General features: G+C 35.8%; 2 protein-coding genes across 2 annotated transcripts; both read right to left on the reverse strand.

Moving 5' to 3' along the window:
• Positions 1-2,044: 2,044 nt before the first annotated feature.
• Positions 2,045-7,436, reverse strand: crcp (CGRP receptor component). Its single transcript, XM_015373898.1, has 6 exons — positions 7,331-7,436; positions 6,142-6,178; positions 5,950-6,048; positions 5,764-5,858; positions 5,593-5,650; positions 2,045-3,037 (listed from the first exon to the last, which is right to left on the reverse strand). Exons 1-6 carry the CDS (start codon positions 7,336-7,338, stop codon positions 2,891-2,893), a joined length of 444 nt encoding a protein of 147 aa, XP_015229384.1. The 5' UTR covers positions 7,339-7,436; the 3' UTR covers positions 2,045-2,890.
• A 1,544-nt stretch (positions 7,437-8,980) lies between these two features.
• On the reverse strand, positions 8,981-11,176 carry LOC107084190 (protein FAM111A-like). The gene has a single exon (XM_015373901.1). It carries the CDS (start codon positions 11,000-11,002, stop codon positions 9,236-9,238), a length of 1,767 nt encoding a protein of 588 aa, XP_015229387.1. The 5' UTR covers positions 11,003-11,176; the 3' UTR covers positions 8,981-9,235.
• Between the last annotated feature and the right edge of the window lie 1,128 nt (positions 11,177-12,304).

The raw sequence follows: 12,304 nt of genomic DNA on the forward strand, positions 1-12,304 counted from the left end.
CTTATATTTGAGAGTATTACCTTGTGCAGATAAAACATGTATTTATTGGTGCACAGGTGTTTACATTGTTTTTTTTCCACCGCAATAAAATTAAATTAAAACATTCAAGGTGTGATCTTTGACCCACTGTTATGAAAATATTATGTCATAATCAGAATCGGCATATCAGCCCTTTTAAAGATATGTTACCTGCAAGAAAACTGCCATCAGTGCAAACCTTAAAAGCCCATCCTATTTCAATACGACTGAAGCTAAAAGTGAAACACCATTTTTACGGTAAATCATTTTTGAAATAAAAATATAAAGGTAAAAATTACATAGAACCAAGGGAGCAATCAATGATGCTCTCTGCGGCAGTGCATATAATTATATAAAAAACATTTAATATAGAGGCCATAACAGGGGTCAGGACTGGTTCTATTGGGCCCTGTCTTGAGCTGTTCTCGCTTTTCCCATGAAATCCTATTAAAATTCAGTGTGGTTGTGCAAATAACTGTATCCAAGCACAACCAATAGCAGCCTTTGGTTAATTTTGTTGTTCGTTTTCCTCCAATAGGAAGGTTTTATGCTTCTGACCTTTCTGAAGGGCTATCTTTGTGCGTCTTTATGTTTGTCCTGTGGAATGCTAAAGGGTTTAAGAAGGCTTACTGAGGTGAAATCAGGCTAAACCCTTGGTTTTACGTGGTAAATCTGGCATTTTCGTTTTTTGTTTAACAGCTTACAGCAATACATTTAAATGAAAATAAAAACAAGGAACTAACACACTCCAAAAACTAAACTCTAAGTATGTCTTCTTAAAATGTTTTTTTTTCCTTAATTTGAGCAGGTAATTAAGACAATTTGCAGATGGAAGGAGAGGATTTACATTCAGACAAAACATTATTTTATTTCAAAAGAATAATATTTAACTATCTAATTTTAAGGGCAGAAATAAACATTTAACCGGCATCTTATTTACCTGCTTAGATTAAAGGCAAATTAATGTAGGTTCAACACTTTTACCTAATTGAATATCATTCTTGCATTTCCTCAAAATAGAAGAGACTCACTTCCTCTCTGTCTTAACATATAAAACCTTTGGCCTAAAGTTCAACTTGTAAGCTCCTTTAAGATTAACAACTAGCATTAAGAACATTTATTCTCATCAATAATAATCTATGCAGTTCTAAAATGTTTTTTTTCAATTTTGTGCAAGATTCCTATCATAAACTTTAAAAGAAACATAAACACATACATAAACATAAAAGAAAAAAAAACATTCCCCAAATTTCATCCCCTCTAATGTGCTCAAAATGTTTTGTTTGAAAAAAATTCCCCTCCTGACATCACCAGGGGGATAAAAGCGGTCTGTAGCAGCCAGTCGGTTAAGCTCTAGCCTTCATCTAATGTATTATCTCAAGCTGCTCTGACTGGGTGCCATGGTTGTGGGTTGTGGCGGCGCGGCCTTCGGGAGGACAGGGGTGGAAAGCCAAAACAACTTGTTTAGTAGAGGGCTGAATAAGGAGCTTTTTGATACATGCTGTCTGCCTAATCTAAGATGAATTTTCCTGCACAAATGACAAAAACAAGCTCTGGGGGCCTCATTGTTAATATTCTCTATAATATTTCCATAATACAGGACTTTTAAGAGTTCTGCTGGCATCTATTTTTGCTGAGATATGTCTAACTTTAGTTTTTTATACAGTCATTTTTGCCAGAACCTACAATTTTTATAATAAGGAATGTACTTGAAGCATTTGCTATAATTCATAAGTTAGACCTTTTGTCCATCAGTGGTGAGGATAGTACAAAAAACAATGAAAGAGGAATTAACAATACATCTTTATGGATTGTTTTCTCACCAATAATTGTATCATTTATTCAGGTCAAATAAGCCAAAAAGCAACATGTGCTTTAACGGTCTCCTGGTTTAAATGCCTTGTCCTATAAACAGGCCGATCAAATTACTGCAACATAAGACACAACATGAAGCTAAAAATAATGAGACAATAATGAACCATTAATAGAAGATGTTAAAGTACAACCATAGTTAGTTTTAGTTTTCCTTACTAAAAGAAGGATAAGCTGCAAAGTACCAAGTATGAGAGATCGAGGTTAAGTGATGCTAGCAGCTTGTGGTTTGGGTCCAGTGAAAAATTATATTTTGTGTCACACATAAAGTCTAAAAAGCTGAGAAACGTTTATTCTAGGTTGCAGACTCAAAGTTCTCTCAGCCAAGGAGCTACTGGTTGCTCTACGTTTGCATTCCAACTGTTTAAGGAGTTAAAGGAAAGCTCAGACTAACACACCATCAATAAAAATAAAGCTAACATGAGTAAGAACAGGAAACTGATTGTATATGCCAACAGGAAGGGAAAACTCTGAAGCGTTCACACTTAACCAACACATCCTCCCTCTGCTGCAACAGAACAACACTAAAACAAAGTCATGCAAAAACAATTCATTTATCAGTCCTTCCTTATAGGAATAGATTCTCAAAGTAGAAACTATGTTTTGTTTATGGTCTGGAACCTAAACTACAGAGGTAACTACATTACCTATGTGTGTATAAGGAAGCAATTAAGTCATCAAAAACACAACATTTCAAAGGAAGAACTCTTATCTATTTCTGTTAGCACATTTTTCTCTTGAATGTTATTTTTTTTAAGAGGCTGAAAGCTTTTGTTTAAAAGCCACTGAGCATGTTTTGGTCCAAACTGTTTATTGGGAAATAGCTGAACAAATCAACAAGAAAAACAACCCAGCTTTTAGCTGCAGCCTTAGAGTCCCTGTGCATCCTGTCCTTGTGTTGCTTTAGATGCAACTTGCAGAAAGTCAAACCAGTTCTGCAACGTGTTTGGCCTCATCCCCAGTTCTCCACATAAAGGTCATGTTCAGTCTTGCCACCATGTCAAGACTCTTCTCCCCCTTCATCCATCTCTGCATCGGCTGGAGTGGCGTTCTCCTGCTCTGGGTCACCTGGGAGGACGCCTGCCACGTCCTGAATTAGCTTCTCGATCTGCTCCTCCGACAGCCGCTCCTCGCTCTCCTCCACCATCTAAACAGAACAAGGATCACATTTAGTTTAGATTTGATTTTTTTCAGCATAGATCCCTTAAATGCTTTAAAAAACTCCAGACCTCCCTGTTCACTGAATATTGTTTCAAGAGGCTATGATCCCATGTCTGGACCTGCAACCACTAATGGACTCAACATTCCATCACTGTTAACAATTCAGTAGGCAAAAAAAATAATCAAAATAAAGGTTGTATTTCAGAAGTAAAATCAACATGAAAGTAACACTATCCCATTTACTATGATATCATGGCAGATGTTATAATAGTGGTCAAGTTTAAGTGTAAAACTTGAGGGAGGCAGGGAGGAAGGAAGGAAGGAAAGAAAGAAAGATTGAAAGAAATTAGGAAATAAATGAGGAAACAAAGAGAGAAAGAAGGAAATAAAGAAAGAAACAAAGAAAGAAACAAGGAAGGAAGGAAGGAAGGAAGGAAAAACAGAAAGAAAGAGAACAAGAAAAAAAGATCATGTGAATGATATAAGAAGAGAATGGAAAAACACACAAAGACAAGAGAAAGGCAGAGGGATGGAAGCATAGGAGGAAAGACTTAAAGAAAAACACAAGAAAGAAAGGAAGGAAGGACATTAAAAAAAGACATGATGAAAAAGAACCAGAACAGAAGAACCAAAAGATGTTTATTTTGGAGAAATCTATGAAGAAGAAAGACCATTAGTTCTGGAATAAAAATCTTCATCCCATATTCAGATTTGAATTTACCATAATTGCCAAGATCTAAAAAAAAAAATGGCCTCCCCCACCTGTTGCTGCACATTAAGGGCGAGCTTACAGAGACAAGAGTCCAAGAATGTTTTACTTGAAGACTAATCAATGAGCTAGGAAGTATTTCCCATTGGCAGTCTTCTAGTTTCTAGGCTTCATATCAGTAAATAACCAGTTAATATCATCTTTCTATATCACAGTTACCATGGTTACAAAGCAAAGAATGACATGCAGCTAAAGAATAATCGGCCATGACCATCTGGATTTGAAAAGTACTTGTAAACTTTGGGAATTTCTGATAGAGATTATATTCTGGGGAAAACCTCCAAAATAACCAAATCAGTCCAGGTATGCCCAGCCTAAACAGAAAGCAGCTAAACATCATTGTCCTACAGAGTATAATGGCAAAATTCATGCTGTATAGGGCTGCAGTTAATGATTATTTAGCAAATCAATTAATCTGTCGATTATTATTTAGATTAATCGATTAATGAATGGATAGCCAAAGGTTACTTAAAAAAGATTTTTTACGAAATAAAACCAGGTGAAACTAAAACTTTTCCACTCAAGGAGTTCTGGATAGAGTATATTGACAGAAGAAAACATTTTTTAATCATAATTTTAAATTATATGTTCTACAATTTTTATACAATTCCTGCTCCAAGTGGGTCGCTATGTCAGCTAAAAGCATATTTTACAGTCTCTATAGTAAAGTTCACGATTAAAGGAAAATTCCGGTTTTTAACACTTTTAGCCCATTTTCTGTAGTGTCCAGGATGAAATCGAATGATCGACACCAACATTTTGACGATTGGTCCTGTCTCTGCTATTTGGCTCATGCAGAATCCCCCGTGGCTGCTTTAGAATGGCTTCCACAGTGCATGTCCGATAATGTCCTTAAAACAACCTTAAACGTTCTTTTTTTAAAATATGCTACTCACCGGGTCGTCAGCGCTGTTCAATGACGTTCCAAAAAAAGTTTCGTAAAGAAAAAACGTTCCTGTAGTGTTTTATTTAGCATTTTGTAAATCCCATTGAGTTCTGTTGGAATAGTCAATATCCCTCCGCCACCGGAAACGGAAATGGGGCCTGTTTACACAGTTGTAGACTTTTCGCAAGGCCCAAGTGTTTTTGCTTCACTCTGTGTACTCCGACGTCGAGGTGCTAACGTCTCTGTTAAACACTTTAAAAAACTCTGAAAATGGAATACGAAAGGTAGATTCTTGAGGAGGACATATTGGACTTTGAGTTTGACGGTAGAGGATACCGTCGCCAACTAGTGGTCTGGAGTGTGCAACGCTTCAGATTCGAACGGGAAGCGGTTGTGATGTATCGGAAAAAATAGTTCTGGGATTTACAAAATGCTAAATAAAACAAGACAGGAACGGTTTTTCTTCACGAAACTTTTTTTGGAACGTCATTGAACAGCGCTGACGACCCGGTGAGTAGCATATTTTAAAAAAAGAACGTTTAAGGTTGTTTTAAGGACATTATCGGACATGCACTATGGAAGCCATTCTGAAGCAGCCAGGGGGGGATTCTGCATGAGCCAAATAGCAGAGACAGGACCAATCGTCAAAATTTTGGTGTCGATCATTCGATTTCATCCTGGACACTACAGAAAATGGGCTAAAAGTGTTAAAAACCGGAATTTTCCTTTAATCAATTACTAAATTAGTTGAGGATTATCTCAATAATTGATTAATCACGTTTAATCTGATTAATTTTTTCAGCCCTACTGCTGTCTGTAATATCTTATATAATGTTATGTTTGTAACAGACATCAGTGATGATGGTGACGGAAAAAAAAAACTCACCAGCTGAATTTCCACTGCAGTCTGTGGTCGCTGGTTTAGCAGCTGTAGTTTTTCTGCCCTGATGGGGGGAAAACACATCAGCACCAGGCTTAGGGATAAAAGCATCTTATCAACTCAACAAAATCCAGAGGTAGAAATATGAGGGCTTCAATTGCTTTTGATCACACCCACTTTGTGAGCTTGTGTTGCATCATGGTTCTGAGAAACTGGTTCACGATCTCAGGACTTTGTCTGCTGCATGGGGTCTTTGATAGATATTTCAGGGTCTGAAAGTGAAGGCAGAGGAGGAGTGCTGGCTTTTATTTAAAAAATGACAGAGAAGATTAAAAAAAAAAATAAAAAGAGACATGTTCCTACCTCATACATGATGGTATTGAGGTTCTGCTGCCTGGCAGAGTGTTTGCTTTTCCCAGCTCCTCTCCTCTGCTCTTTGAGATCAGTGAGGAGTTTGAACACCTGGGTACATGAAAGAAACATAAAATCGTTTTAGTAACCGATCTGCTGATCCACCAACAAAGCAGTTGATTTAGGAGGAACCTGCTGCCTTACCTCATAGTTGCTGAGCATGGCTGCACTTGCATTTTTCCTGAGGATACACAATCACATAACATTGGATTTCGGAAGTTAATGGCTTATTTCATACTTACTTAATTTAATGGGGTCAAAAATTAGCTGTTCCTGCTTAGACTCCTGACTGAAATAACAGATGAAATAAAAATCCTAATAGCATAAATGTTTTGTCTAACTTTAATTTCTACCAATATTTTCCTTTTATTGTTTTTGCAAAAGCCTAAAACATGTTTGAGTATGAAGTGTTTAAATTAAAACAAAAACAACCAAAAAATGTAGTTAAATAGAAAAACTAGAAGATGTTCAGTCATTTTCAAACTAAAACAGATTAGATATTCTATGCAAAAGCTTTTCAAATGATCTCTACCATAGAAAGTACCCATTAAAAATTAGTTCATAGCTTTCTTTCAGCCTTTCTCTACCTCCTTTACTCTCAACCACTTGCTAGAAGTTTCTCCTCTGGTCATTTTTCCAACTGCTGCTTCATGGTAATTCAAAATAAGGGATTCCTTCTAATTCAAGGACCTGATGCATCCAAGCTGATTCTTTAGATAATTACATTTTTACCGCTTGGGATTAAACCCACCAAATCTGATTCAACTGTATTAGAATGCGGGTTGAATTTAGGTTTATATCAAACGACTCTGTCTAGATTGTTAAACAATCCTGGAATGAAGTTTGATCAGAACAAGAACCAAACTGGATTCTGTATAAATTGATTTTAATGCCTTGGGTGATATTTATAGTAATTTTGTGCTAAAGAGAATATTTTCATTAAAATATACGCAAAAAAATAAAGTAAAAGTCTCTTGATGAACGGGAATTCCCTACAGTGAACGTTTTTATTTTATAATTTTGTATCTTAATGCAATATAATCGATGTAAAACACAACTCAAAATCTGCCAGAAAAAATAAAGCTAAATATCTCATTAAACAGATCTAAAACTGGCCAGATATATCACTGGTTTAAAACTAGCTCCATTATAATTTAATGTAAATTGAGCTTTTTTCCCCCTTAAAGATACGATTTAAATATGTCCGCCGAAGGGCTTAAGGAACAAAGCGGAAACTTAAGCAATTTCCACTACAGACTGAATCCCTAAAACAACAGAAGATTCAAAGCCTTTGGCAGAATGAACAAAATTATAACAAAAAAGGAATTCTTACACTTCCATACCGCCTGTGGTTTTGGTCCGTTGATAAAGTTTCCGTGGGGAAACAGTAGCAAGCCTCAAACAATTCCGCTGAGTTAGTCAACGCTGTTGGTGAGTGCTGCCCTCTTCTGTTCACACACCCACACACATTTATATATTATATTTATATGCATTTTTCATTTATTTATATTGACATTCATATTCTTTTTCTGTATATCATATATATTTAATTATTATTATTTTTTTTTTACCTCACAATGGGCCACAAACCCCAAATTATTACCCAGCAGTGAGATTAAATACAATATAGGTCCCCTTCAGTAAAAATACCTCAATTTCATGTTTATTCAAGCTTCCTTCTTAAATTTGCAGCCAACTTTCTGCTTATTTCTTATTTATACTGCGCTAATTCAAACAAGTCATATTAAGCAGCAGCAAAAAGGATAGAGATTATAAATATACAGGATGGAACATTTTAAAGAAAAGGTATTTTTCATGATTACAATGAAAAACTGTCTCAGCCTTTTTCCACCCTCATCAACCCTTCCTACTGCAGTGTTGCAGAGCAGAGGGGCCCCAAAGGATCATGAAATTCTATAATTCAACTTTATTAATCTCACACTGAGAAATTCACCTCTGCATTTGACCCACTTAATAACAACGCAGTAAAGTTTGGTGTAAAATGCCATAAAATGTATGTATTGGTTTAAACTTGGTAAAAACAAAAATGCCTCAAAAGACTTACAATTGTAATGTTTCAGAAGTGGGGTAATTATAAAATGGGTAGATATTTTTTATTTTATAAACCCTTTTTTCCCCTCATTTATAAACAATGCTTTATGAATCTATTTTACACATTTACTGAAATTAAATACAATAAAGTTCATGGTAATGATAAAATGAAGAAAGTTTCTATACATACGAATAACCTTGAGGCAAGGAAATTTTATTTTTTTAGCACAATTCAGTACAGAAACAATTCAAAGTGCTTGACATGTTTGAAACAGTGCAATAGAAGGAAAATAAAAGCAAAATAAAAAGCAAGAAAAGGAAAAAAACAAACAAAACACAATTAAGGCACTTAGTAAAGAAAAAACATTTGAACCACAAATTATATACCAAAGTAAACCGTTTAACAGTCAAAGGAGGCTCTAAACAAATGGGTTTTTTACTTTGACTTAAAAAGAACTGACTTTCAGCACTTTTACAGTCTTTTGGAAATTTGTTCCAGGTAAATAGAGCATAGGAACTAAATGCTGATTCTCCTTGTTTGGTTCTATTTCTGGGTGTACAGAGTAGCCTGGAAATAGAAGACCTGAGTGAGTGTATAAATCACCATCCTCTGTAAGTTTAACTGAGAATTCCAGTTGAAATAAAATAACTTTTTATGATAAAAGACATAAGATAGGAAATTCTTTATTTCAGCAACATACAAAAATGTTTAAAACACAATATTCATTCCCATAAGGACATTGCATAATATATTGAACTTATAAAACTAGAAAATATGCATGGTGCCAGGATATAGCAAAATATGTAGTTTACAGTTTTCACTTATCCATAAACACATCCCCCATAAATGTTTATCAGCATTTTGAAAAGTAAAATCATTACACAACACTAAATGATAAAAATAAAACATAAATTTATATAAATGCTTTGAATTACTTTTCAAAATTAAGTAAAAAAAGAAAAAAGATAAGTGATTAAATTAAGGAGGCATGTTTCCTCATCCTAAACAATGGGCTGCAATGACCATGAATATAAGTAGATCAGAGGTTAGCAGCCTCTAAAGAAATACAGTAATTTCATTGATCAATAAAAAAAAGACAAAAAAATAAAAATAAAAAAATAAAAAGAATTTAAAAAGTGAAAATCCTTTCAGCTATCCCTGCATTCATTTTCACCATAGACCTATTCAACAAATGTCCATAGGGATAGGTTCGTTTTTTTGAAAGAACTCAAAAAATCTGTATAAACTCTCCTCTATTTGATCGGCAACAGCAAAAAAATTGTTGACTGCATTTTTGAAACGCACCAGATTTCGCCTCTCAACCAGATTCTTTACGCCATCCATAACGTTTTCATGCAGAGCGTAGCTGCAAGCCAGGTACTCCTTCAACACATCGTAATTCTGTCTCTCTACCATCTGGATAATGAAGCGCTCCATAATAGCAGGCAAAGGATGGGCAAACTCTATCACACTCTGGATTTCTCCACGAGCGGATTCGTATATGTACCCACCTGAATGCACAGCCACAACGTCGCTGTGCTTATCAAAAACAGGAGAACCGGAAGAACTATGATAGAAACAGGATTCATACGTCAGGAAAGATTTTTGGTGAATAGATTTTGCCACACTTAAAAAGAAACCGTTACTAATCAACTGAACATGCTCCAGATTCTCCCTGTGGTGTCTATTTGCAACCTGAATTCGACTGTGTGATGGAACAATCAGACAAGGATCGATTTTTTTCACACCTCCATCTGGATGCCCGATGATGCAAATTCCGCTGTCACTTGGTAGAAAGCCAGAATGTTTTAACAGAGCTGTAGCAAGCTTCTGGTTATCTCTGAGCTTTAATAAAGCCCAATCACCACCAGGCACTTCAGGGCTGCAGTCAATGCCAACAACCTCCACCACATCCAGTGCTCCATCTGTTTGCTCCACACTGTCATAGGAGAAGTGTACAGAGACCTTTGAGATTAGCTTGCATCTCTTTTCATCGTAAATATCTTGAATGATGTGGCCATTAGTGAGCACATACCTGCCAAACAGGAGGAACCCAGTTCCGTTCGGCACACCGTTTATTCTCACCTGACAGACGGAATCACTGAGACCCATCAGCTTTTTCATGGCTTTCACTTCACGGCACATCTGGGCACTCTGACCAAAGTTTACACGGAGCAGATTTTGAATATGAGATGGGTTAGGGGCCAGAGATTTTAAGGCCCTAACAGATTCTTCAAACCGAGAACACAGCTGGCTTTTCATGCTTTTTGAATTGGGAATTTCTTGCAATTCATTTCCTGATGTTATATTATCATTACACTCCTGTTTTATTGTGTTGTCGTTCTCTGACTCAGACTGACTCTGGTTTTCATTTGTCAGCAGATATGCTTCATCAAGACTGCCAGATAGACTCTGTGGTGGTCTGGACTTATCAAGTAAAGTAATCTGGAATGTTTCATCGTTGAGCTCATCAACTATGTTGGAGAGCTCTGTTTTTACCTGAGTGCTTCTGTTTAAGAGCACAAAGTTCTTCTTAAATATGGTGCTGAGAAGACGGCCATCTCTCTTTAAAGCGTGCTTCACCTTCTCCCCTTTGTAAGCATAAATAGTTATTTCATCAGCCACTGCTCGCAGAGCTCGATTATTCAGGATTTTTACAATATCTTTACCTCCCTTTGTAACCACATGGAAACTCACAAGCTCCGAAGCTGGTTTGTTCTTACAGAGAGAAACATAAGCGCCAACTGGCTTCTTCGGCAGCTCCACAGCTTTGACAAACTTCACAGTCAGACGGTCTTCTTTATTAATTAAAGTGCAAGGAAAGTGTTTACTGATGGCTCTGTTATTCCTTATAATAACAAGCTCTTTGTCTTTATTCTTTCCTGTTATTTTGCGAAATTGTGCGCTCCTCTTCAGCGAATCCTCTATTGTTCCAGCTCTGTCGCAGGTCATTTTGGTTAAATCGTTGGAATTTAGTCCCCAAAGAATGGAATGATTCGCATGTTGCCGCCCCTGATCCTATTGGAGGAAGATATCAAAACCAATGACCTTAGTTTATAGAAACTTAATATGACCTAATGTCAAACTGTTTTAAAGCTGTTCCACATTTACACCAAAAATGTTACAGTTAAAGGTCATGACTGAAAATTATTTCTCCCAAACCTTCAAAACACTGGGCAATGCAGGAGATGGAAGTGCTCTGTTGTTCTGGTTGTCCATGATTTCCACTTTTGAAAAAAAAAAAAAGGAAACATTGTTTAGGTCGAAGGTCTTTATGTAGTAAAAATGATATCTTTCTCACAAAGTAAATTTGCTTGACAGTTTGACAAATTAAAGATTTAAGGTGTTATTTTTTTGGATTATTTATTCTGTGGTTTTTGCTTCACTTTTCACTGTCACAAAAAAACAAACAGATAGAAATAACACTCAGTATTCCTTTCTAAAATTCTGCAAAGTAAAAAAAACAAAGACTTTTTCATAAAGCCCTGTTAAAATATAAATTAAACAATTGTTAACTTTTCTGTATTAGAAAGTATGAGAATATGGAGGATAGCAGACTAATTTCCCCTTTGTGGGACAATAAAGGGATTACATTACATAAACCACTGATCTCTATTTATTCACTGGATGCCTGTAGACCGAAAAAACTGGTCACCTGCCGCCATCTTGGTACTCCCCACTTTCATGGAGTCACACCATAAAAATGCCTCTAATGTAATACATGTATATGACATATTGTCCATCACCAATTTAGCACCTTTGGCTCATTATCAGATAGTGTGTGTGTGCAACTGTGCATGTGTAAAATTCTTAATATCTGACTACAGTATTATTATGCTCCATTAACACACTACTTTTGTTGTGATGGATTTGTATATGTTATATTACATGATGTATAGACTTCGTACTGAATATGCAATGTGATGTGCCTATTTTTACCAAAAATTATAGTCATATACAGATGCTATAGTGACTTTCTTTGTTTTAAAAGTCTTCAACCCTCCTAAAAAAAAAAAAAAAAAAAAAAAAAAAAGAGTTCTTCCAACAAGTTCCACAGGTATTGTTTATACTCCAACTGGTCTAACTAGGGAGTACCAATATGGCGGCTGATGTTAAAAAATTATATAAATGCATGCCAAGGACCAAAAAAAAAAAAAAAAAAAAAAAAAAAGAGTTCTTCCATGCTGTTGCACAGGTATTGTTTATACTCCAACTGGTCTAACTAGGGAGTACCAATATGGCGGCTGATGTTAA

This window comes from Cyprinodon variegatus, unplaced genomic scaffold (assembly GCF_000732505.1).
Source record: "Cyprinodon variegatus isolate N-32 unplaced genomic scaffold, C_variegatus-1.0 Scaffold94, whole genome shotgun sequence".
Taxonomy (NCBI): Eukaryota; Metazoa; Chordata; class Actinopteri; order Cyprinodontiformes; family Cyprinodontidae; genus Cyprinodon; species Cyprinodon variegatus.